The following is a 22,162-nucleotide window of genomic DNA, read 5'->3' on the forward strand; positions in this document are numbered from 1 at the left end:
TAGATAAACCAAAAGAAGAATCTAAAGCTTGTCCATAAGTTCACCCCTCTGAGAAGAATGTTATTTATATTTTGGTGTATTTTCTTCCTTTTTTTCATACATCCACATATGAATGATTTTTTGAAGTTGAAATACACTGCTTTCCTCTAAGCATGTTAAAAACCCTTTCTTTGCCATGTGTCCTCGGACAGCATCGTCTCGGTGGCTGCGTGGCGCTCCATGACGTGAAAGCCATAATTCAACCACCTGCCCAGACCTGGGTGTTCCTGTCCCCGAGCTATTCTAAACAGTGCCAGAGTAAATAGTCGTAAAGTTAAATCTTTGCAACGCTCTTGATTATTTATTCCTGTAGAATAAATTGCTGGGAGAGAAACTGCCGCGGCAGAAGGTCACGGGACTTTTGAGTCACCCTGGACTTTCAGAGGGACGGTTTGGCGCCTCCGGCAGGACCTAAAGCCTAGGAGCTTCCTGCACGTGGGTGGTGGGGACAGGGGTCCCGCGCCCTCCATCCCTGTGTCTAATGGAAACAGTGAGCAGACGCAGGTCACACTGCCATTCCCCGCTGTGACACTGTGTCCACAGAGTGGGCGGCACTGACCATTGGTGACCGCCCCACCTGCCGGGTCTTTGTGTGGACAGGGAGCAGCCGACTGCTTTCCTTCCATCTTCCCACTACCTCTAATCAGAGGGACAGTCCTTCCTCCCAGCCCGGACCCTGTGGCGAACGCTGTCCAATGGTTAACTTTCCTCTCACCCCACACCCCCACGGGGCCGGTCCTTTGCGGGTCCAGGCTGCCACCTGGGCTGGCTGCCTGCAGAGTCCAGGAGCGTCACCTCCCCATCTGGGCCCGCAGCCCGGGGAAGGCGCACCCTGCGGCAGTGGCCTCCTGGAGTGACCGCCCGCCCTCCTGACGTGATGCCCGTGGTCCTGTCGCCCAGGTGTTCCGCAGCAAGGCCATCCAGCTCGGGGAGAAGCTGCTGCCGGCCTTCAACACGCCCACGGGGATCCCCAAGAGCGTCGTGAACTTCAAAAGGTAGGACGCCCTGTCCTTGCCCACGCTGGGCCTCAGGTGCCGCGGCAGCTCGCCCACTGTCTGAGCCTTGTCTGGGGGGCAGTCTGCTGAGGCGGCCTCGGGGCAGTTGGCAGACAGAGGGAAGTGGGTTCCTGGCCGTCACCTGTGTCCCATCTGTTCTTCACAGATGTGGAAACTGAGGCCCAGGGAGAGGGCAGTGCCAATCTTGGAAGTCAAAGGAGTCCGTGGCCTGGTGACATCTACCTTAGCCAAGGACTTTCCTAGGCAGGTGTCTGTCACCCAGCCTGGCGCTCAGGTTCAGGCCGCCCGGAGCTGACCTCTCCCAGCCGTCTCCAGGTCGGCCCAGACCCTCGCTGCACCTCATCCCCCTCCCTGGGGCAGGTGCCCAAAGCTGCCAAGGGGTCTCAGGACCCTGGCTCTCCCCAGGACAGAACCCTGCTCTCCAGGGGCCCCAGGCCCTGTCCCTGTGCTGCGAGGGTCCATCCTGAGGCCCTCTGACACACCCAAACGGGAGGGAGGCTGTGGCCGCTCCGTCCCCCAGGCCCCACCCCTTCTCCCGAGGGGAGCTGTGGTCTCAGGTGCTCGTCCCCACGGAGCTCAGCCACCGCACCCCAGCCCAGGGCTCCCCACCCCGTCCTACCCCTTCTCCAGCTGTGCCCAGAGGAGAGGCCTTGGCGTGCTGAGTGCCCTCACCGACTGTCCTCTGTGGGGGAGCACCCCTGGGGGCCATCAGGCCAGGGAGGGACCGTCAGGGCCGATGGATGCTCGGCTCCGTGCCAGGACCGACTCCCCAGAGCTGATGCTGGGACCTCAGCTCGGCTTCCTCTTGCACAAACACTGATCCTGGAGAGACGCGGCCACTGTCCCCCGGCCCCCTCTGCCTGGGTCTGGACTGGACCTGTGCTCCGCCTCGGGGCCCAGCCCTGGCCTGCTCGCTGACCCAGCCCCTCAGCACAGCCCAGGCCACACGGACCCTGGGTCCTGGCCAAGGAGGCGCCGGTGCTTCCGGCTGCTGCCGGGCAGCTCTCCTTCCCGGGCTTCCCTCGTTTTCTGGGCAGGAGTCTGTGGGTAAAAACGGGAGAGTGACCGGGATGCACGTGGCCAGTGCTGCTGGTGCTCCTTGGAGGGGGCCTGCTGGTGGGGGCTGGACCCCACTGCCGCCCTGCCCTGGGCGGGGCTCTTCGTGGGGAGCTCAGGGAGGGAGGCCTCGCCCCGCACTCCAGGCAGGGGACGGCCATCGCCCAGGCAGGCCTGGGAGACGGGGCAGAGCCGGCCATGACCAGTAACCTGCATGGACCACTGGACTATCTGGGACGTGACAGTGGCCAGTCCAAGGCCTTCTGTGGCCGAGTCCACCTCTCACTGTCTCTTTCACGCAGAGCCTCATACATCAGCCCCACTGTCCCCCCCCCCGTTCAAATTGTAAAGGCTCAGACTCACAAGCCAGCCTTTGTCACGGGCACCACGTCCACATGTGGGCACACGCACCCACATGCAAGTGCGGGCCTCTTCTGCCACACCCGCGTGTACACATCTTCATCATTGCAAATAGCTACTGGGCATTCACTGTGTGTCAGGCACGATGCCAGCACGTGACGTGGATTCCTGAATCTCTCAGCGGCCACATGGATCCCATTTTTCCAGCAAAGAAACTGAGGCTCAGAGAAGTATGGCAATTTTCCTGAGGTTACACAGCAGTCAGATGAAGTTAGAATTAAAATCCAGTTTTCTCTGGCTCTGGGGTTAAGGATTACCCTTAAAGCAGGAACTTTAGCCAGGGTGGGTGGGGGGCATTGTGGAGTAGCCCCATTTGCCAGGGGAGGGGACACAATACCTGAGCTTACAAGGCTAGAAGAGGAGGGCAGAGCTTCCTCCTGGGCACTTGGCTCACAGGGCTGACCCGAGGACACCCTGATCTCTGGGATGCTGCCCAGAGCACATGCCTTTAGGGCACAAAGTCCTTAAGATTTGGATTTGGATCCAGCTTCACCTGCTCTACTCCTTGCTGTGTGACCTTAGAAAAGTGTCTCCCAGCCGGGCGTGGTGGCACACGCCTATCACCCCAGCGACTCGGGAGGCTGAGGCAGGAGGATCAGAGAGTTCAAAGCCAGCCTCAGCAACTTAGCAAGGCACTTAGCAACTCAGCAAGACCCTGTCTCTAAATAGAATACGAAAAATGGCTACGGATGTGGCTCAGTGGTTAAGTGCCCCTGGGTTCAATCCCTGGTACCAAAAAAAAGAAAAGGGTCTCCCCCTTTGAGCTTAAGTGTTTCTGAAGTTGGATGTGAAGGTACAATAAGATAATCACAGCCACCTGGCCTGGATCAGGAATTTTTTAAATTGTTGATGGACCTTTGTTTTATTCATTTATATGCGGAGCTGAGAATCGAACCCAGGGCCTCACACATGCCAGGCAAGCGCTCTGCCACTGAGCCCCAGCCCAGCCCCCCCGGATTAGGAATGTATGAACAATGGTAATAAGTGACAGAAGATCCACATGTGCACAATCCTATGGTGATAAAAGGACAATAAGAACGTGCGTGATTCATACCTCACATGACTCTGAGGCACGGGCCCAGGATTTAAGGGAGGAGAAACAGGCCGAGGAAGGGAGCCCACCTGCTTGAGGGCACCACCTGGGACTGAGGGGACCAACGTTTGAAGCCAGGCAGGAGAGAGGAAAGTCACCAGCCACCTGCTCGTCCCACCCAGGCCGGGCCCTACCTGTGCACCAGGAAACCCCACCACAGGAACCCTGGTGGCCCGGTCAGCAGGAGGGGCAGGAGGGAAGGCGGGAGGCCCAGGTGGACCCCCGGGAGGCCAGGAAGCCCCCACTCGTCAGGAAGCCCTCTGCTGAGCTCCAAGCTAGAACAAGATGTCACCTGGCCTGGGGTAAGAGGAACAGAGAGGACAGGAGGGGACAGCTCCCTCTTTCCCTCCAGGGCATTTGGAGACCATCTGAGGGTGGATGTCCCCGAGGACCACAGTGTGAGCCCCACCTCCGCACCTCGTGGCTCTGACCATGGACCTCCCCTTCCCGCTGGGGTCTTCATTTCCTCCTGGGGACTAATGAGGCTTCACCTGTGGGTCTTAAAGGGGTCATGATGCAGATGGCTCAGGTCAGCGCCCAGCACGCCACGGGGGCTCAGTAAGCTGGAACAAAGTGTCCCCTCCTGTTCTGTCCTCCCTCTCCTCCCCACCCCCGCCCCGTGTCAGGGAAATGCCCAGGGAAGCCACAATGGGACTCAGGGGGTAGTTGTCTCTGCATTTGTTGAGGTTCCCTGACCCCAGAGATCTCGAAACCCAAGCCTTCCCTCTGCTCCCAGCAGCTGAGAGGTTGTGAGCTTCCCTGCCGTCCCCAGAAACCACCCAGGTCCAAGACCAGGGCTTAGAGAGGAGAAGGACCTCCCCGGGGGAGCCCCAGCCCCACCCCGTTGGCAGACAATGACCTCCCCACCCCTATCCCTTCCCAAGTCATGTCCCTGGGGGAAAAAAGGACAGGTAGGGGCCAATTCCTGGCTCCCGTCCTCCACAGGATCCCTGAAGAGTCCCCAGGCCCCTGGTTATCCTGAAGGTCCAACAGGTAGATAACCACAGGACACAGGGGACTGAGGCCCTGGGAGAGGAGACCACTTGCCCAGTGTCACAGTTTAGATGTCCTCAGAAGGTCGTGTGTGAGACGAGACCAGAGAGCATAGAGGTGACATGATGGGGTCAGGGGAGCCTTGCCCTGCTCAGTGCGTGGATCTTCCTGAAGGGACCCCCTGGGTCCAGCTGCAGGCAGGCCAGGCAGGGCTGGCGGAGGCCGGTGGCTGGGGTGTGCCTCTGGATACATTTTGTCCTGGTGAGTGGAGCTCTCTCTCTGCTTCCTGACGGCCATGTCCTGAGATGTTTTCCTCTGCCACACCCTCTGCCATGATGTTTTGCCTCATCTTGGGACCAGAGAAAGGAAGCCGGCCGTATTTGAACAGAGACCTCTGAACCCGTGAGCCCCAAATCAACCTTTACTCTCCCACGTGGTCCTTACCAGGTCTTTGGGTCACAGAAGTAAAAACACTGACTCCAACTCCAAGGCCACCCTCTTCTGCACCCTCCTCCTCTCCTAATCCCCACCAAGTCTCAGGCCCAGAGACCGAGCAGGAGGTATCCTCCGTCCCCGGTGGAGGAGTGTGGGGACCGAGGTGCCCCATGCTGACCGGGTTTCCAGCACACGCTGGGACCTGCACCCGGCTCCTGACCCCAGGGAGGAGGTTAATGGTTAACCCGAGCTTCAGGTCCCAGCTGCGGCGCTCGCGGGGTGAGCTCAGGCAGGTGACATAGTGCCCTCTACCTGGTTCCTCAACCACGGAAGGGCAGCGGTGAGGACTGACTGAGCCCTTGCTCCGCCGCGGCTCGGGCTGTCGGGGCCGCTTGGCGAGCTGGAGGGCCACAGCGCGGCTTCCCTGCGGGGTTCAGGAGGAGCACATGGTCAGGCGGAGGAGCGTCCACGCCCACCCCAGGCTTCCCCCAGCCCCACAGCTCCAGGGTCATGGCCATACCAGGAGCTGACCATCACGTGGAGGTCCCAGGAAGTTCCACACCAGAGCCAGTGTGTGTCCTGGAGCGGGACCGACAGAGTGGGGACAGGGGGCACCCAGGTGGGGTCCCTGCCCTGCATCTGCCTCCTCCAGACCCAAGCCCGGCACCTCCGTTTTCCCCCAGCGACGGGAGAATGCTCCGTGGGATCTTAGCGCGTCCTGACGACTTTGTCAATGTCACCTGCAAATTTACCCTACCTGAGTGCCAGATCTCGGGCCCCCAAGTCTCACAGGGGCTGCTTGATGATAGAACCTGATATTTAGAGTCAGTCGGGCCTGGGTTCAAATGACCTTCGGCAAGTCACCTAACCTCGCCCACTACATTGTCCTCGTCGACAAAACGGGGCCAGAGAGATTCAGTGGGATTACGTAGCGCAGTGCCGGCCACACTGCAGGTGACCCCACCCCAGGGTGCCACCTGGCCCGCAGGGGTGACCGTGGCTGGTTCTGTGTTTTCAGGGGGAACTGGGGCTGGGCCTCCACGGGCGGCAGCAGCATCCTGGCCGAGTGTGGGTCTCTGCACCTCGAGTTCCTGCACCTCACCGAGCTCTCTGGCAACCAGATCTTCGCAGAAAAGGCAAGTTGCCCCTCTCCCCCCAAGACAGCACCCCCTCTTCTCCCCTCAGAGAGCAGAGGCCAGTGCCAGGAAGGAGCTGTGCCCCGACACATGCCGGCTTGGGCACAAATCTCTGAACTGTGAAATCTGCAGAAAGTACAGCGGGAACCCGGGCTCGGCCTCGCCTCGGCAGGAGCTGGCCACTGGCGCACCGCCCCCTTTCCAGGGACGTTTAGCTTTTCCGAGTGCGATCCTCTGCACTCCCTCCCAGACGCCCAGCTGGCTCTCACTGACAGCAGCTGGCAAGAGATTCCTGTCCCCGGCCGACGCCCACGGTGTCCCTCCTCACAGCTCTCAGCTATCCAAGGCCACAGGGTATTGAGAGGTAGCATCCAGGCCAGCGACCAGTCCTGACAGTGACCCGCACCTGGCCCTTCTGGAGAGCCCACAGGAGGGGTCCTTCCTCAGTGCTGCAGTCCCCACTGGAAGTGCCCCTGTAGGTCTGACCCTATACCCAAAGAAGAAAAGTGGGCACACACACACACTCAGGTGGCACTCAGGCAGTGACAGCTCTGACCCCTTCTGAGTCCCCCCGGGAGATGGAAGCCCTGCCTGCCAGAGTCCTCCAAAGTCCTCAAGGATGGCCTTTTGGGGCCCCCCACTCCCCAAACCTCTAGAATGTCATCCTAGTAGACTGGCGAGGGGATGGGAGGTGACAGAGTGGCACTTCTCCCTGGTGGCTTTCAGGGTGGAATCACCAGCTGGCCTCAGAGCATCACCTGGCGCTGGAGTCTGCATGGTAACCCATGCCCATGCGCTCCTGGGTGCCAGGTTGGGGACCACTGCTGACTCAGCGTGTCCTGGAGACGGGGGAGGGGAGCTTCTCAGCCCCTTGATGGCTGCCCGTGACGGGCGCTCACCACCACCCTTAACCCACCTGCTGCAGTCAGAGACGCGCTCCTCCTGTTGAGCCTGTCTGCCAGGAGGGCCCTTGAGCGCTCCTGGGATGCGCCCAATCCCATCCCGAGGCTCTGGCTTCCCGATCCTTTTCCCACCTCGGGGCCTTGCACCAGCCTCCCGGCTCCCAGGGCCCTTGAGCCAGGCTCCTCCAGGAAGCTCTGACAGCTCGGGAGGAGCCGAGACAGGAGCTCACGCTGGTGGGGATCCTCTGGGATGATTGCTGCCAGTGCCTGAGCACCTGCTGTGTGCAGAGCAGCTGTGCCCCCTCTGATCCCCTCAGGAGCCCTGGGAGGGAGATCTCTTCACTACCCCCATTTTACAGAGGAGGAACCTGAGGCTCAGAGAGGCTCCGTAATGCTCCCAGGGCCACCAGCTGGTGAGCAATAAAGCTGAGATACCAGCCCGGGACGTCGGGCTCTTTCTGCACCTGCCGAGTGCAGCAGGCTGTGGGCTCTTCCCGGGGTCCATCTGTCTGTCTCTTCTCCCTACATTTGCATACTCTGGCTATTTTCATCCCCAGTCACACCCTCCCACAGAGGCAATTATTTGGCAGTCAACAAATTGGCCCAAATTCTAGAAGCGCCCATACCCTCCAGGGGAGCTAATTTAGCCTGTTTCTCTGCTCACCCCCAGGACAGTCGAGAATAACTCGGGTATCGCACCTTCCTGTCCCCCATTATGGGCTCCATTAACATAAATGGACATGAAATCTGATGCGGCAAAGCCAAGTGCTGTCCACCCCCCCCACCCCCCCCACCCCCGCCGCGGTGAAGAACCGTCTGCAGCTAAAAGGCTTCTCCCGTGGCTCCACACCGTCTGGATTAATCTATTAGCAGGCCCCAGTGTCGTCCCTGAGGGTCTTTCCCAGAGGATCTTGTGCTGGGTGGGACTTAAAGCCCTGCCAGAGAGCAGCCACCCAGGAAGAAAGTCCTAAATTCCGCCTGTCACCCTTGCCCTGCGCAGCCCCAAAGGCTGGGATCCAGCCCCCGCCCGCTGCAGCCGGGGCAGCCTCGGCTGGGTGTGGCTGTGTAGTCACCATCTCCTTCCATCTTGGACTCAGCCGCTGCTCCCTGGAGCACAAGGACGTACAGTCAGTGGGGTCAGACAGACCGACTAGTGTCCTGGCTCAGCAACCTGAGACCCACTGGCCTTTGGCAAGTCACCGAACCTCTCTGAGACTCAGGTTTCTTGTCATTACATGGAGATAATGATATCTTGTAGGTGGCTCTGAGCGGGAGACGGTGTCCATAGTGGGTCTGTCTGTCTTAACAGAGTGGAGAAACAGATGCTGTTATTATTCTTGACACTGTTAAAACCCTCAACTGCCAGTTAGGGTGCAGGGGACTCAGGAGTCCAGGCCTTTCCCCAAAATGAGTCCTAAGTATTAGATATACTCACTTGTTAGCTAAGCATTTTTTTTTTTTTTGCAATACTTATTAAACCCAGCGATTCTCAACCACTGAGCCACACCCCCAGCCATTTTTAGTTTTTATTCTGAGACAGGGTTTCTCTAAGTTGCTCAGGCTGGCCTCGAACTTGACCCTCCCGAGTCTCTGGCATTACAGGTCTGTGCCACTGTGCCCAGCTGTGTCCCTTTTTGTGTATGTGTGGGGGCAAGGGATTAAACCCTGAGCACCCCTTAGCTCCAATCATATATATATATATATATATATATATATATATATATATATATATATATATATATTTTTTTTTTTTTTAAGTTGTTGATGGACTTTTATTTTATTCATTTATTTATATGCAGTGCTGAGAATCGAACCCAGTGCCTCACACATGCTGGGCAGGGGCTCTACCACTGAGCCACCACCCTAGCAACCCCCCAGTCCTTTTGAATGGTTTCAATTTTGAGACAGTCTTGCTGAGTTGCCAAGGCTGGCTACAAACTTGGATTCCTCCTGCCTCTGCCTCCCAAATTGCTGGGATCACAGGTGTGAGCCACCATATCTGGCCCTTTTCTTTTTTTTAAATATTTTTTAGTTGTAGATGGACACAATATCTTTATTTTTTATTTGTTTATTTTTATGCAGTGCTGAGGCTTGAACCCAGGGCCTCATGAGTACGAGGCAGGCACGCCACCACTGAGCCCCAGCCCCAACCCTGGCCCTTTACTTTTTAAACTTCACCTGCTTATTATTACTTGGGGGGCAGTTTAAAATTTACTCTTAGCAATTTACACAAACAGGACACATTGTTACACATTGTTACTGGAGTCCCCACATTGAACAGCAGAGCACTTGAACTCATTCCTCCTGTACAATGTGTATCCTCTGACCAGCGTCTCCACCCCCCACCTCCTCTGGTCCCTGTGACTGTTGTTGGATGCTACTTCCTCACTACAGCATGCAGTCGGGGAAGTCGGGGAGGGACAGGCGGTGGCCTGTGCAGTCCGGGGACAGGTGGTGGATCAGGCCCCCCATGGCCGTGTCCTGCCGTGGTCTGCCCCTGGGCACAGGTCCAAGCTGTGGCCACCTCTGGCCACCTCTCCTTCCTGCCTCTCTGGAATGGTCTCCCCTGAGTCTGAAGCTGCCTCCCTTCCACGCTGGGCTGGGGGTCAGTCAGCTTCAGGAGAGTGAAGCAGTGCGGTGTCCATCCCTCGGCAGGTCAGGAAGATCCGCAGGGTCCTCAGGGAGATGAAGAAGCCCTATGGCCTCTACCCCAACTTCCTCAGCCCAGTGACCGGGAACTGGGAGCAACGTGAGTACAGAGATGTCGAGACGTCGGGCCGTCCCCCCGCCCACCTCCAGGGCCAGGACCCAGCATGTGGCCACGAGAGAAATGCACGGTTACCACGTCCCCAGCCGGGCATCTGCTCAGGGCCACCTACTGAAACTGAGTGGGCTGGGGAGGACGCTAGGGTGAGGGCGTGGGGGCGAGTCTCCTAGGTCTGCGTGATCTGTCCCTTTGAGAAGCCTGGCTCTGGGAGGAGCAGGCCACGTCCCCAGTGTGCCCTCTTGACCAAGGCCCTGTCCCATGGTCACTGTCAGCACAAATGGATGGTAGCAGGTCCCGTGGGCACTGCCTCTGGGGCCTTCCCCAGACCTGCCCAGAGGCCCCACCTCCGCCGTCTGCCCCACAGTGAACCCTCTCCCTGTCCCCTGCCTCCAACCCTGTCTGTGTGGCAGGGGCTCAGGGGCAAAGTAGACCTGAGCCTAACAGCGTGTGGCCTGGGAGAGCGCATCTCAGGGCTCCAGAGCGGAGCCGTGGAAGAGGAGCCGGAGAAGGCTTCTGTGGGCCAGGAAGGGAGGGGGGCGGGAGGCCGGTTCCGTTCAGCCCTCCAGAGGGGACTCGGGTTGTCCCAAAGCCAGTGATGCAGGCAGGGCCTGCGGGGACAGGGACAAGGACTCAGTGGGGTGGGGGGGACACAGAGGCCTTTCCTTCCCACACGAGCCTCTACCATCTGCAGGTCTGGGAGGCCCAGAAAATTCAACCCAAGAATTTCCCCCAGTGATGGCTTCACCCCAAGTGGGCTCCTCCCCGCCCCCACACACACACAAAATACAGAAATGCCAAGTATTCTCACCCAAAATGCCCTGCCAAATCCCAAAGTGTGGAGAGGAGAGGAAGGCTTGAGTTACAGAGTGCGCGAAGAGACCATGAAGAACTGCGAACTTGGCTGGGCCTAGGGAGGCTGAGGCAGGAGGATGGCAAGTGCGAGACCAGCCTGGCTCGGCAGCCAGATCCTGTCTCAAAACATAAAAAGGGCCGGGGACACAGCTCCGGGGTAGCCTGTGGGAGGCTCTGCTAAATAAATAAACAAAAAGAACCGAGAACCGCTTCTCCTTGCAAGGGTAGAGCTGGGCTCCCCAGGCAGGCAGCAAATCCTGCGGGGAGAGGTGAGGCCGTGGCCTCCCTGCCAACCCTTTCCCTCCGCAAATTAGAGGGGACCCACACACACACCCCAGAGGGGCATGATTTTATTTTCTGCCTGTGCCAGGGGCCACGGGGCTGGGCAAGGTCGCTCCCATATGGGAAATTGCTTCACATTAATAAAATATGAGCCGGCGACGGCTGAAGAGCCGAGGGAAGGTCACAAGTCCTGCTGACCCGGCGCCAGCCTCCTCCTCCCCCAGCCTCGGCGCCGGGATCATCTCAGGGCCTCTGGGGGTTTTGTGGGATTCTTCTGGGGCGTGTGTGTTTCCCACAGATGATCACAGCCTATTTCTCCCTTCGAGTCCTCGGGTCAGCCCAGGCAGCAGGCTGAGAGCTGTGCATCCATTTGCAACCACAGAAATGGGGACGCCAGGGCTGCAGCGGCCCAGCTGCCAACCCCCGCCCCCAGGCTGCTCGCTGCCCCTGGTAACAGAGAGGCCCAAGAGCCTCCTGCTAAGCCCCGGTGAACCCCTGGCTCCCGGCAGCCCCAGGCCCAGCCAAGACCAGGCCGAGACTCCTTAGAGCCCGGAGAACCGTAAGGAGAGGTCCGCAGCCCCTCAGCTGGGCCCCTGGCTGCTGAACCCCATGCTTCCTTCAGGGAGGGCCCTGGGAGGCCCGGGCCTGGGAGCCTGAGTGCCTGTCAGCTCCGCCTGGCCGCTTCCCAGCTCCATGCTGCAGAGTCCTGGGCCTGTGGCCCTGCCTCCTGCCACCAGGTGTGATGAGAGTGTGACAAGGTCAGGAACCAGTGACGGACCTCCTAGTGAGAGCTGTCCACTCGGGCCAAGTCCACCTGCAAGGTGACTCTCATACTCCCAGAGAGTCTTGTCTCCAACACCATGAGACCCGGTGACCGGGCTCCCCTCTCCTGCAAACCCCAGATGGGAACCTGGACCTAGTGACACCCAAGCTGCACCGAGCGGGTGAGGGTGTCGGCCAGGCACGGTGGAGAAGGATTCTAAGGCCCAGGGAGAGCACCAGCCGAGGCCCAGGGGTCCACCCGGTGTGGCGTGCGGCCTTCCCCACGTCTCCTTGGCACAGACCTGCCCGTCATGGGCTCACTGGGCCTGCCCTCCACCCCACCCCCGTGCACCCCGTGCCTGTCAGGCTGTGCCCCCCACCAGGATGACGGGCGGGCACCGTCAGGGGGTCTTCCCTCCCCGCTGTAGCTAAGCCCCAAGGACCCCCCCCACCTGCCCCAATCCTGTGCTGTTTCTCCGTGTTCCGGTTCTCGCCAGGGCTGCTTCAGAGCCAGACCCTTTGCTGGGCCGGGATTTACTTGTGGACAGGGGCGGGCAAGGCCTGGGGGCTGCTCCTGTGTGACGGGCCTCCCCTCGACCCCCTTTCCCGTCCCACCCATCGCGACTCTCTGCCTTTGGGTCCCTCTACACGCCTGTCCCCTCTTTATGCATCTTTCTCTTCGCCCCTTGGCAGAAAGTGAGGCCTTGGTGAGGTGGCCTTGGACAGCTCCCTGGGCTCACTGCGGTGTTCCTATCTGGGAAATGGGCCCACAGTGCTCGGGCCTGCAGGGCTTTGGAAGGTTGAGCTATAAATAACACAGTTCAGCTCCTGGCCGGAGGCGGACACCCAGGAGATGGTAGGACACCGTGGACATACTGGGCCCCCACTCTCCCTCCCTCTCTCCCTCCCCTCCTCCAGAGGAGTCGAAGACATGCGCCCGTCCCCACCCCTCAGACCACCTCATGTCCCTTCCCATCTCTAAAGTGTGTCCCTCGCCAAGTCCACTGGGGGCCTTTCCGCCTCCCGCTGTTAGGTTTGGGAGCGCACGGGCCAAGCGCAGTCTTGCTCCTGTGGGCAGGTGGTCCTCAGGGGCCCATCTTCCTCCCGGGTGGACAGATCTCGACCAGCCCCGAGGCCCCGCCCCAGGGCAAGTCTGGCCTCTGTGTCCAGGGACCAGCAGGCACAGGCCTCGGGCAGGGAGAGGTCTTCACGGGTTCTGCCCCCTGCTCCTGGGAGCTCAGTGTGTCCCCACTTGCTGGAGTTGAGCTCCGTCTTTCTGGAGTGGCCCTGCGCTGGAGGCCACACGAAGGCTGGACTCTTCCTTCTGTGGCCTCTGTGAACCAGCTCCGCGCTAATCACCACAGTTGTCACTGGGCAATAAAATCCCTGAACTTCCTGCCACCGGAACATCTTTTAAAGAAATGCGACTCGTTTACAGTTAATAGGCAGGGGACCGGCCATCCTCAGCCAGTGCCGGCAAAAGGACCTTCAGCCCTGGAGAGCCGGAGCCCTCGGGCACCCGACACCTCGCTCGAGACCCCTGCCTTCCTGTGTCACCAGCCTTCCTGTGTCTTCTCTGCCCCGTTTGGGGTTCCCTCCACCTGCACACAGCCCACTGAGAGCTGTGCCCCCCTCGTCACACCCCCACAGCCAGCGGCAGGTGACGGTGACGTTCTTGTCCTCTTCCCCCTCAGACCACGTCTCCATCGGAGGACTTGGGGACAGTTTTTATGAATATCTGATCAAATCCTGGCTGATGTCCGCCAAGACCGACACGGAGGCCAAAGTCATGTACTACGAGGCCCTGGAGGTAAGACGGCGCCGGGCCCTTCACGGGTGGTTGGTCATCAGCCGCTGGCTGTCGCAGTCCCCTGAGTGCTCGGGCAGCAGCGGGCCAGCTCGGGAGGCTTGCTCAGCCCTCCCCAGGGTCCGGGAGAGAAAGGACAAGCAGTGTCCCCAGTGGCGCCTGACAGTCTCGAGACTCCTCCCAAACACCCTGAAACAGGCTGCAGTAGCTTGTCCACCCCCTGGAAACCCAAGCTCGGGAGGTTAAGTCTTTGTCCAAGGTCTCACAGGAAGTGACAGTCAGTCTGATTCAGAAACCACAGTTCCAAAACCCACGCCTCCTCCATGATGTCTGTGCTTCAGTGAACGTGCCAATGCCCAGGGGCCGCCAGACTGCGGCTGGGAGCTCCCAAGGCAGCTGCCAAAACGAGACCCTCAACTATCTTCCCACCAACCAGAGGTGACAGAGTTAGCATGTCCAAGTTGGGAGCAGCCTCCTGGATGTGTGGAGCCTTCAGTTCTGTGGCTGTTTAGGTAGATGGAAACCAGGGCCCAGGGAAGGAAAGGCAATTGCTCAGGGCCACACAGCACAGAGCTGGCAGAGCTGGCACCACCCTTGGTCTGTCCACAGGGTGGTGTGGATGAGAGGTGGCAGACTGAGATGAGTCCCTCCAAAGGGAGGCAGGGTGAGTCTGTAAGCCCAAGCTGGGAAGGGGGCTGGGGAATCTCAGCCCATCGATAGATACCTTTGAGCCCAGTTGATGGAAAGACCCTGGACCGGCTCAGGGCCTCAAGTTAGCTGAGCACGTTGGGTCTGTTCTGTCCCCCGCGTGGTCTGAACGTCCACCTCACTCCTCTAACCCGGGCTCCTTCTTCCCCGCTGCCCTGCTGAGTGGGTCCCCTGCACAGCCACCAGGAGGGCTGGAGAGGCAGGCCCCGACCTCCCGTAGCCTGGGGTGGGCAGGCCCCTCCTTCACCCCCGGGGTCCCCCCATCAGGCCCTGCAGCCCCTGTGGCTTCACCTCCCCTCTGCCCCCACCCCTAGTCCCACAGGGGGTCCAGCGGTCTCCTCTCCTAGGACAGCGTTCAGTGGCCGGTCCCAATTGGGACCCACTGGCCGCTGCTTCCAATGAGCCTTCCCAGCCTCTGTGCCCCACGAGCCGGGCTTGTGTCACTTGTGATGCACGTCCCGCCCAGCTCCCCAGACCCCGTGGGGGTTCCCTGGGAGTCAGCCCCTTGGCGAGCTGGCTCAGTCCTGAAGCAGGGCCTGGGCAGGGGGCACCCGAGAACTGCGGATGGGCGCTGAGAGGGGAGCTGTGGTGGGAAGGACAGTGGGCGAGTGGATGGACAGACGGACCGTGGGTGGGTGAGAGTGGATGGGTGTGAGGCAGATGGTGGGTGGTGGGGACGTGAGTCGGTGGATTTGTGGGTGGATTGACGTGAGCGGTCAGTAGACAGGGATGGACGGTCCTCAGACGCCCTTTGCTTGCACGAATCTGGCCAGGGTCAGCAGTGCTTCGAGAAGCGCATTGAAACAGCCTCCAAAGCCGAGTCCTTGGACCTCTAGCCCGGGATGTTTTCCCGCCCAGTGTCCTGCACTGAGGCCGGTCAGTCTTGACCGGGAGCGGTCACTGGGACTCAGGTCCCGCCCTCTGTGCCCTGGGATTTGGTCGAGCCCAGACCCAGGCCCGTGGCTCCGGGAGGATGGACTTCAGCCTTCCCTGCAGGGTAAGCTGCCCGTCCAGGAGCAGCCGATCCCCTGCCCTCGGGGCACACTGTAGTGGAGGCTTCAGGGGAGCTGAGGCCATGAATTATGTAAGCGAGTGGAAGCTTCAGACAGCGCCTGCTTCAACAGCAGAGAACCGGCTGCTCCCGCACCCCATCCCCTCCAGGGCTGGCCTCTGGCAAGTTTGGGCCTTTGAAGGACCGTTCAACCTCGTTGGCACGTTAGGTCACCTGGGGAACCGTGGGATCCCTTGTCCAGCTGAACCCCTGACCAGTGGTCTCAGAACTTCTAGGGGGTAGGGCCCAGTGACAGCATTTGAAAGCTCCTAGGGGACTCCAGGGTGCAGTCAGGGTGACCGCCGGGAGGTCAGACCAGTGTCCAGCTGGGGCGGGCGTTGAAGGTACAGATGGGTCTAACTGGGTTGACCCCTTAGTGTCTCCAGAGGAGGCCTCAAGGGCTGGGAGAGCTGCACCTCAGTCTCTGTGGACATGGGCTCTGTGTCCTGGGTCTTAGCCCCATCCTGCAGCCTGCACTTGCCAAAATGCAGGAGAGCCAGGCCAGGGGGCCCCTGGAGAGCTCCCTGGGCTTCCCACACCAGGCACAGGAAGGAGTGTGGAGATCAGCAGCTACCGAGCCTCGTGACCCTCCCGGGGACTAGTGTTCCCATTTTAGAGATGAGCAAAGTGAGTCTTCAGAAAAGTGAGATAATTTATCCAAAGTCACCCAACTTTTTTTTATTTTTTTGGTACCGGGGATTGAACCCAGCGGTGCCTAACCACTGAACCACATCCCCAGCCCTCTTTTGTTTGGAGATAGGGCCTCACTAAGGTGCTGAGGTTCTTCTCGAACTCCTCCTGCCTCAGCCTCCCGAGCCGCCGGGATTACAGGTGTGCACCACGGCTCCTGGTCCCCACCCGAGTCTTAAATCACAGAGCAGAGACTCAGGCCCACGCCTGACGCCCGCTCAGCCCTGCTGCACCTTGCAGGGATCAGACCTTCCCCGGCAGCTCAGCAGCCTGTGCCAGCCCGTGTTTTCTCGGGGCCTTAGGAGGCCTTGTCCTTTTTTATCGTCATGTCGCTCATCTCAACTGCATCTTCAAAGAGACCTGACCCGTCATTTCCTCTTCACCTCAGTCACTTAGCCCGGGCCGCCCCGGACGGAAATGACCTCGGGGAGGCGTTCGGAAGGTCAGGCTCCAGCTCCAGCCCAGGCGCCCTGCTTCCCCCCCCCCCCCCCGATGTTTGTGTTCCTACATCCAAAATGCTGACAGCTGATGACTCTCAGCCAGACTTGGGGGCCCTGGGCCACCCTGATTCCCTTTCCCTGCACAAGATGGAGCCTGGCACGGTGGCACTGCTTCCCAGCTCTGCCCAGGAGCCGGGCCCGGCCAGAGCAGATCGGCTGGCAGCCCTGTGGCTCTGCAGGTCCCCTCAGCAACCCCCATGCAGAGCAGGTGCCCAGCATGTCACATCAGCAGCCTGCCCCATCTGTCACTCAGCAAGGGCCCACAGCCAGGCCCCAGCAGCGGAGGGGAGCAAAGGCCCATCCAGGAGCAGACGCGGCTTGAGATCTGCGTCTGCCAGGCGCTGGCCGAGGGCCCCGGCACGTGGCCCCCGCATCACACGGTGCTCAGAGTCCTAGGGGGACAGACACAGAAACCGCAGGTGGGGACAGCACCAGGTGCCAAGGTCCCAGCAGGTGAGAGAGTAGGGGGTGCAGGGCCCGGTTAAGTCGGGCATCCCCCCAGGGAGGTGGCATTTGGGAGGAAGCCCCAAGGCCTAGTTGAGGTCAGCACCCCTGGGCGCCGGCTCAACATGTGAGAAAAGGAACAGCCAAGAGCCAGAGACCCCCCAGCCCTCTGCAAAGCAGGGCACCCGCATCCCCAGTCTCCTCCCTTTTGATTCATTCCAAAGGCTGATGCCATTTTAACTCATGCGCACTTGGTTTCCGGGGAGGCCTCTGCCCTTGGTGGGCGTCCCAGCCCGGGCCAGGCCCATCCACGGTGCCACTGTTCCCACACCTGGCCCAGCGCAACCCCAGGAAATACTCAGTGGCTCATGAACTATTTGAAGGTGGGGAGGACATGAAAGAAGAGAGGCCCGTGTGGCCGGGGTGGGGTGCGGGGATGGAGGGCAGGAGGCAGGTGGCAGAGGACACAGTGGCCCACGTTTGTTGGGGGAGTCGGTGGCGGGAAGTAGCCCAGCTCTGCAGGCTTCCTGAGTTCTCGCCAGTCTGGGAGGGAGTGGGCACTCCTACCCCGACTGGATACTGAGGAAACCGAGCCACAGAGAGAGCATCCAACCTGCCGGGGCCACCCAGCGTGGAGCTGCTGGAGAAGTCCGCACCCACAGAGTCCGCACCCCGGAACTGGGCCCAGAGAGCAGGTTGGATCTCGGAGTCCACTCATGGAGATGCTGCTGGACCCTCAGGTGTGGGCACTGGGAGCCCCTGAAGGTGTGGCCAGTGACACGGGGTGACACAGCTCACTGTTAAGTGCAGACCCTGTCCCCAGAGAGGATTGGAGGCAAGAGTAGGGGCCGAGGCGAGGGCCCCAGGGGTCCCCGGTGGTGACCAGGATCCAGGCCCATCAGGTCTGGCGTCGAGGCTGTGTGAGCTGCCACCTGCGGTACCTCGGTCTCCTAGGCTCCTGGGACCGAGGGCAGGAGTGGGGGGGGGGGATCACCTGCCATCTGCACCCCAGCATCGGGGCCCTTGCCGACAGCAGCACCCCCTCGGGGGCCCCTTCCCACCAAAGGAGCAGAGCCCTGGGGTCCTGGTCCTGGTGCGGCCGGGTGACCTGGGACAAGCCACTTCACCCTTGGTAGGGAAGGAGGAAGCCTGCGGGAGGGGACCCCGGGAGGGCAGCTCCAGGGCCTTTGGGGTCCTTTCTGAGAATCGGATAAAGCACAGGGAACCTCTTCCCGGAGACGGGAGATGGCGGAAGTGCTGACGGAGGACAGGGTCACCTTTAAAGATGTCTGAAATGTATGAGATGCAAGGGCCGCACAGGGGACTCCCTGAGGCCGAGCGGGCGCCTGGCCTCCGCCCGCCTCCCCCAGGCCCCAGGCTCGGCTCCGGGGGCCAGGCCCTGCCAGGGACCACGGCCCGCCGGGGTCAGGGGGCCTCTTTGCTGGGATGGAGAGGCTGCAGCGCGGCCGCCCCTGGCTCACTATGCCCTCTCCCCCTCTCTGTACCCACGCCCCTCCCCGCCCAACCCCCTTGCTCCCAGGCCATAGAGATGTACTTGCTGAATGTCTCTCCCGGGGGGCTGACCTACATCGCCGAGTGGCGAGGGGGGATTCTGGACCACAAGATGGGGCACCTGGCCTGTTTCTCGGGGGGCATGATCGCCCTCGGCGCTGAGGATGCCAAGGAAGAAAAGAGGGCCCACTACCAAGAGCTCGCAGCCCAGATCACCAGGACGTGCCACGAGTCATACGCCCGCTCAGGTAATCCTGCAAGGGGAGGGGGCAGCAGCAGAGACTGAGGCTAGACAGCAGGAAGAACTGGAAAGAGCAGCAGTGAGTGCAGGGAGTGGAAGTGAGGTGGCTTTTGAGAGAGGGCTGAGCAGTCCGGGCACTGAAGTTGAACGTCAGGTGCTGTCTGGCACGCGACCCACAAGGTCACTGAACCTCACAACAAGGTGGGGAGACTCAGCCACCGTCCCAGGAGGCAGGGGGCAGAGTCCTCCAAACCCCGAGACAGAAACAAGGTGTCCTGTCCCAGGAAGTTCCCACCGAGTCCCCTCCTGGGAGCCTGCCCCCCCCCCTCCGGCACCTGCCTGCGGGCTCACCACCCCCTGGTACCTTCGTCACTTAGCCGAGATCACCAGAAAGCTCAAGGGCTCTGGTCAGCACCCACCCACACCTGGCCCTCAGCGCAGACTGGCCAGACGCAGGGTCAGACGTCACGTAGGCAGCAGGAGCCCAACCCTCGCTCTGCACATGGGGAAACTGAGTCAGCCCAGAGAGGGGAAGAGACTTGGCCAAAGCCACACTGCACACCAGCAGCCGAGCCTGGGTAGGGCCAGGTCTTCTGATGTCCAGCCCGCCCCCCGCGCTGCCTCGCCACACGCCCCCCCACCCTGGCGCCAGGAGACGCCAGCCACCTCTGGTGGGAGCAGAGGCCCCCAGACCTGCAGTGCAGACCCCCAGCTCAGGGGCTGCCGCCCCAGCTGAGTGGCCCCTAGTCCCTTGTCTGTCTGGGGGGGACAGGGGGACGGGTCTCCCAGGGTGTGGCAGGCCTCCCCGGGCAGCAGGCCTCGGCCCTGGCACAGGGGCTCTGAGCTCCAGGGGAGGCTGGCAGAGGCCCAAAGCCGGTCTCCATTCTCCTGGCGGAGCTCAGCCAGGGCTGTCACCCACAGGTGGCCTGGGGTGATAGAGAGCTGCCCCTTTGTCTGGGACAGTCAGCCTGATCATAGAGGCAGGGCCCAGTGCTCCCGCCAGCCTGGCTGCCCGCTGCCCTCACCCTGTTAGCAACTTGGCACAACCAGGCGTGGCGTCCTGGGGGCTCCAGCCGCGTCACCGTCTGACAGGTGGGAGGGGTCCGGGGCCTAAATGCCTGCTCTTCCAGGAAGCCCTCCGGGAGGGACGTCACACCCGAGCTCCAGCCTGGCTCCTGAGGAGGCGACCCACGGGGGGTTCCCAACCCAGATGGCTGGGGGGATGTGCAGGCAGCGGAGGGAGGAAGACCTGAGCCACACACCCTAAATTTTGGACCTAGAGAGTTAGATCGAGGAGGGAGAGAGAGAGAGAGCACAGCCTGGGGGGAACAGGGCATCGGACAGATCTCGGGTCACACCCCAGCAGAGCCACCACTTGCTGTGTTGCCTTGGACAAATTACTTAGCCTCTCTGGTCCTCAGTTTCCACATGCCTGAGGGGGGTATTATAGCATCTATCTTAGCAAAAAACAGCTTTCTTCAGATTGAGGTAGTGTACGTCAAGCACCCAGCACTGCCCTTGAAGTCACAGGTGGGAGCCGTGCTGGCCGTTAAAATTAATCATGGAAAAGAAAACCAACCATCACGGCCGAGCCCAGACCCCACAGGCGGCCTCCTCTACTGCCCTCTGTCGGTCGGGGTGCTTTCCTGGGGGCTTCCTTCCGTCTCCCCCAGACCCAATCTAGGAGGTGTCAAGGGCAGTTTGCTAAGAAAGGGGGTCTTTGACGTCAGGGTGTTGGAGCGCCCGAGAAGCCCCGTGCCCACCCACAGCACTGCCCCGAATGTGCCCCAGCTGAAGCCCTGTCCTGCCTGAGTCTAGCCACAGCCCGCGGACAGCTGGGGTCCCACAATCTGGGACGTAGCGTGGCCCCTTCAGAGTCCCACCTAATTCCTGAAGCTCTGGGGTCTTGCCGGGGCCCCCGAGGCCTGGGGAAAGGGTGCGGCTGGGTCACCCCGCGAGGTCACCCCTGGAGAGCCGGAGGTGCGGGGTCCCAGCGGGTCCTCTGCTGCCCCCGCAGACACCAAGCTGGGGCCCGAGGCCTTCTGGTTCAACTCCAACAAGGAGGCGGAGGCCACGCACGAGGGCGAGAGCTACTACATCCTGCGGCCCGAGGTGGTGGAGAGCTACATGTACCTGTGGCGGCTCACGCACGACCCCATCTACCGGGAGTGGGGCTGGGAAGTGGTGACGGTGAGTGGCCCCGGGTCGTGCCCCAGAGACACCACAGTCGGTCCGAGCCCCAGCCAGGGCCCGGGAGGAGGGCCAAGGCAGGCTGACCCCCACTAGGGGTCCGCGCTGTGGTCCCCAGCAGACCTGGGCCGGGAGCGTGCGGGCCCCAGAGCACCCCCTGGCCGGGCGGATGTGGGGGAGCCCCCTCTGGCCCCGCCAGCCGCTCACCTCGTCCTCTTGCCACCGCCTGCCCGGCCCAGGTGGCCCGGCCACTCCCCGAGCCCGATGTTGGCCCAGCCCCCTCACCCTGGCCACCTGGCTGGAAAACCAGACCTTCCCCAGGTGGCAGGTGTCCCCGGCAGGTGGGGTTCCAGAAGGTTCCCTGGTGCCTGCTGCGCCCCCTGTCCTCCCCGCCAGCCCCTGCCCACCCTCAGGCTGCGGCCACGTAGCTCTGGCCCAGAGGCGCCCGGGGGGTGCCGAGTCCATTCCCCGGACCCAGGCGTGCCGGCACCGTCCACTGCGCCTTCGCCCCCGCGAAGGCAGGGGTCGGGCTGTCCCGAGGCCCGTCCCCTCCCGCTAAGCGACGCCCCCGCAGGCGCTGGAGAGGTACTGCCGGACCCAGACGGGCTTCTCCGGGATCCACGACGTCTACAGCACGGCCCCCCGTCACGACAACAAGCAGCAGAGCTTCTTCCTGGCCGAGACGCTCAAGTGAGTGGGCACCCGGGCGGGCAGCCAGGCTCCGTGTCACCGGGGGTCCACGGGGCGGGGGGACGGCCCCAGAGCCGGGCCAGGGGGCGCTTGGGCCCAGCAGTCCCTCCCCTCAGTGAGACCGAGCCCAAGTCCAGCCCCAGAATCCACCCTGGACACTCGAGGCCACTTCAGCTCTCCACCGCTCCCTGTCCCAAGTTCTCTGAGACTCCGTCCTCCGTGTCAAACAGGACCGTGGTGACGTGCTCCATGTCCCCAGATGGGACAGTGCTCACGCGCCTTCCCTCCAGGCCTGCAGCCTCCCTGCCAGAGCCCCTCCCCCCGCCCTTGCTCCTTGGCTGGGAGTCGGCCACAGCAGACCCTGAGCCTTAAACCGCCCTGGTCAGCTCCTGCCAGTCGCAACCCCTGCCCTGCAGCTAGAGTCCTAGAGTCCCGGCTGTGTCCCCTGTGGTGCCCTGGTGTGCCCTGAGTGTGGAGGGGCCCAGGCAAGAGTTTGGACAGGTACAGGTGGGCCAAGTGGCACCCCCACCTGTCACCCCAGCAACTCAGGAGGCTGAGGCAGGAGGATCACAAGTT

The 22,162-nt window shown here is 61.4% G+C and overlaps 1 protein-coding gene across 4 annotated transcripts in view; it reads left to right on the forward strand.

The window, feature by feature from the left end:
- Man1c1 (mannosidase alpha class 1C member 1) overlaps positions 1–22,162 on the forward strand; it is a 117,153-nt gene that overhangs the window by 92,674 nt on the left and 2,317 nt on the right. For all 4 annotated transcript variants that reach the window (XM_071617497.1, XM_027937103.2, XM_071617496.1 and 1 more), the window contains 7 exons: positions 940–1,034; positions 6,071–6,188; positions 9,746–9,839; positions 13,448–13,563; positions 18,494–18,713; positions 20,724–20,896; positions 21,471–21,586. In XM_071617497.1, the coding sequence (XP_071473598.1) occupies positions 940–1,034; positions 6,071–6,188; positions 9,746–9,839; positions 13,448–13,563; positions 18,494–18,713; positions 20,724–20,896; positions 21,471–21,586 (932 nt within the window). The remainder of the gene's footprint in view (positions 1–939; positions 1,035–6,070; positions 6,189–9,745; positions 9,840–13,447; positions 13,564–18,493; positions 18,714–20,723; positions 20,897–21,470; positions 21,587–22,162) is intronic.

Source organism: Marmota flaviventris, chromosome 10 (assembly GCF_047511675.1).
Source record: "Marmota flaviventris isolate mMarFla1 chromosome 10, mMarFla1.hap1, whole genome shotgun sequence".
Lineage (NCBI taxonomy): Eukaryota > Metazoa > Chordata > Mammalia > Rodentia > Sciuridae > Marmota > Marmota flaviventris.